This window comes from Abrus precatorius, unplaced genomic scaffold, assembly GCF_003935025.1.
Source record: "Abrus precatorius isolate BTA unplaced genomic scaffold, Abrus_2018 Scaffold9, whole genome shotgun sequence".
Taxonomy (NCBI): domain Eukaryota; kingdom Viridiplantae; phylum Streptophyta; class Magnoliopsida; order Fabales; family Fabaceae; genus Abrus; species Abrus precatorius.
This window is the reverse complement of record NW_020874439.1, coordinates 12973406-12976083: the sequence shown is the minus strand read 5'-3', so window position 1 is coordinate 12976083 and position 2678 is coordinate 12973406. Positions and strand designations below refer to the sequence as shown.

At 31.0% G+C, this 2678-nt stretch overlaps 1 protein-coding gene across 1 annotated transcript; it reads right to left on the bottom strand.

Moving 5' to 3' along the window:
* Window positions 1-614: 614 nt before the first annotated feature.
* On the bottom strand, window positions 615-1892 carry LOC113851585 (CENP-B homolog protein 2-like). The gene has a single exon (XM_027482100.1). It carries the CDS (start codon window positions 1890-1892, stop codon window positions 615-617), a length of 1278 nt encoding a protein of 425 aa, XP_027337901.1.
* Window positions 1893-2678: the final 786 nt, after the last annotated feature.

Genomic DNA, 2678 nt, shown 5'->3' with positions numbered 1-2678 from the left:
TTTTGTTTAAGTTTTATTGCGTCTTGTTTCTGTTCAAAGTCTTAACCACTATTTAACTTTTTTAAATGTAATAAATATGATAATTTATTATATAAAAAATGTAATTATGTATAAATATTTTTAATTTTTAATAGAATATAATTTCTATTTATTTTAATTATAAATAAAAAATTATAACATAATATATTAATTTAATAATAACAGAATTAAAAATATATAAAATATATTATTAAATAACTTTATTATTTAACTATGTTTTGATAGATTTTTTTTAAATTATATATATATATATATATATATATATATATATATACAGGCTGGCCTGTCAAGCTTAACAGGTTTTGTAAACAGTTCAGGCCTAACTTATTTATTTAAATACAGTAGAAACTCTTTAAATTAATACTCGATAAATTAATAAACTCTCTGAAATAATAAATTTATCCAGTCCCGACTTGGGCCAATATAAAAAATTGAAAAACTTGATAAAATAATAAGATAATAATTTTTCGGGAGATCCCTTTATAATTTTTGGTCCCAAGAAAATCATAAATTAATAATTCATAGAAACTAAAAAAAATATATTACACTCTATTAAAATATGATTCAATAGTTGTTTATTTTCCTTTAAAGTTCAAGTCTATTTGGAGCTCATCTCTAACTTTTCTTATTGCATCCAATAGCTCAGGTGTTGTATTTTTGTATTGTATCATAAAGTTGTGAAGAGTGTTCGACGCCATAAGTGCTTCCTTTCGCATAACAGGCTCCAAAGACACTATATCATCTTCGTCGTTATCCTCTGCATTGTTCTCAATGATAGTACCCACAATATCTTCTAAACTCTGAACCTCCGAACATGCTTCATTTTCACCTGGGTAGTTCATTAGATTGTCGATATCCATCTTATTATGATAGCCACATTGATTGATCATAGTCTCGAGGTCTTGAGTTTCTTCATCAAAAGTGGATTCATCCAAATTTCTTGCAACGTCACTATCTGAACGAATTTTACAGTGTCGGAAGCAATTCGCTATTGTTTCTTTTCGAACATCTATCGTCCAAGCTGGGATTGCCAAATTGATAGCATCAATGACATTTATCTTCCCTGGATCAGATTGTCCTACCTCATAACCTTCCAATATTTTGCGATAAAACCTTCTACGGTAATGCATCTTGAAAGCTCTTATTATCCCAGCATCGCAAGGTTGAATCTTTGATGTCATGTCGGGTGGCAAGAAGAGCAACTCAACGTTTCTTAGCCCTTCAATATTTCTTGGATGTGCTGGACAATTATCCACCACAAGTAGAACTCTTCTACCATGCATCATTTGGTCAAATGAACGAACATATTCATCAAAAAGCACACTAGTCATCCATGCTTTTTTGTAAGCTCGATACTGACAATTCAAGCTATTCATGTTGACATTCTTGAAGCAATGAGGCTTTGCATATTTCCCAATAATCCATAGAGGGATTTTTTCATAGTCATCTTCATTGCAACAAATAACTACCGTCAGCCTTTCTTTATCTTGTTTTCTTCCTTCAAGTTGTTTTGTTGCCAGTGAATGATCAGCTTGTAGCCTATAAAACAACCCAGTTTCATCCATATTGAAAACATCTTTCATAGGGAACTGATCAATTTTCTCCCGAATCGATACCAATTTCTGCTCCATGTCTTGTATATCAACAGACCTACTCTCGCCAAAACGACGAAATGACTTTATGCCATGTCGGTGCTTGAATTTCCCAAGCCATCCTATAGAGAAGTTAAAATCTGAATCATCATGAGGGTACACGAGTTTCATTGTATCTCTTGCCTTCTGCAAAATTAATTCTCCTATGATATTCACACGTTCTTGATGCTGGAGAAACCACTCATAAACAACCTTCTCCATGTCAGGATATTTTGCTGGTTTGTGTTTTTTGATCTCTGCTCTTCCTTTTTCTATTTTAGCAGAGATAGTTATCTGACCGCTTAAGTGTGTTTGATATTGTTCCTTGACTAACTTTCAATTGAAATTTTCCCTCAAGCCATCTTTGCAAGTTTTTTTCTGTGCTTGCAGGATTATCTCTCTTATACTCACACAACTCCTTACGTATTTGATCTGATATAGTTGATTTTGCAACACCTTTTAGATGAGAAGCCATCTTGTGAGATATGGTTTGAATACTCTAACACATTCATGTAATTTATATATGCCAAACTTGCTTAAGAATACATTGAACACATTTGTTCCTCTTGTTTACATTTACTGTACTTCAAAAGTCATTAATGATTTCCAATGCATATGTAGTGTTGTTACTAATTTACTGTACGTTGAGTCCCAAGGTTCGCTGCAACGTAATTCTAAGAGGCATAGATTAATTTGCCTTTTTGTTTGGTATGTACAGTATAATTACTTAAAAACTCTTTAAATTAATAATTATTAATTTATCGATAAATTAATAACTCTCTAAATTAATAAATTTCTCCGGTCCTGACATTATTAATTTAAAGAGTTTCTACTGTAGACCTTAAAAAAAGCTTAGGCCTTATTTGTTTATTAAAAAGGTCAGGTCCCTATCTGTGAAATATAAGTTTATTAACATGTTTGATATTTTCTCTATTGGATATAATTTTATACATTCAAAGAATGTAGAAAGAAAGAAATCAAACAAGTCTCATAATTCATGAAGAAACA

What these genes read in the sequence shown, in the direction of transcription:
- LOC113851585 (XM_027482100.1), bottom strand. Translation starts at nt 1,892, where the DNA reads ATGGAGAAGGTTGTTTATGAGTGGTTTCTCCAGCATCAAGAACGTGTG.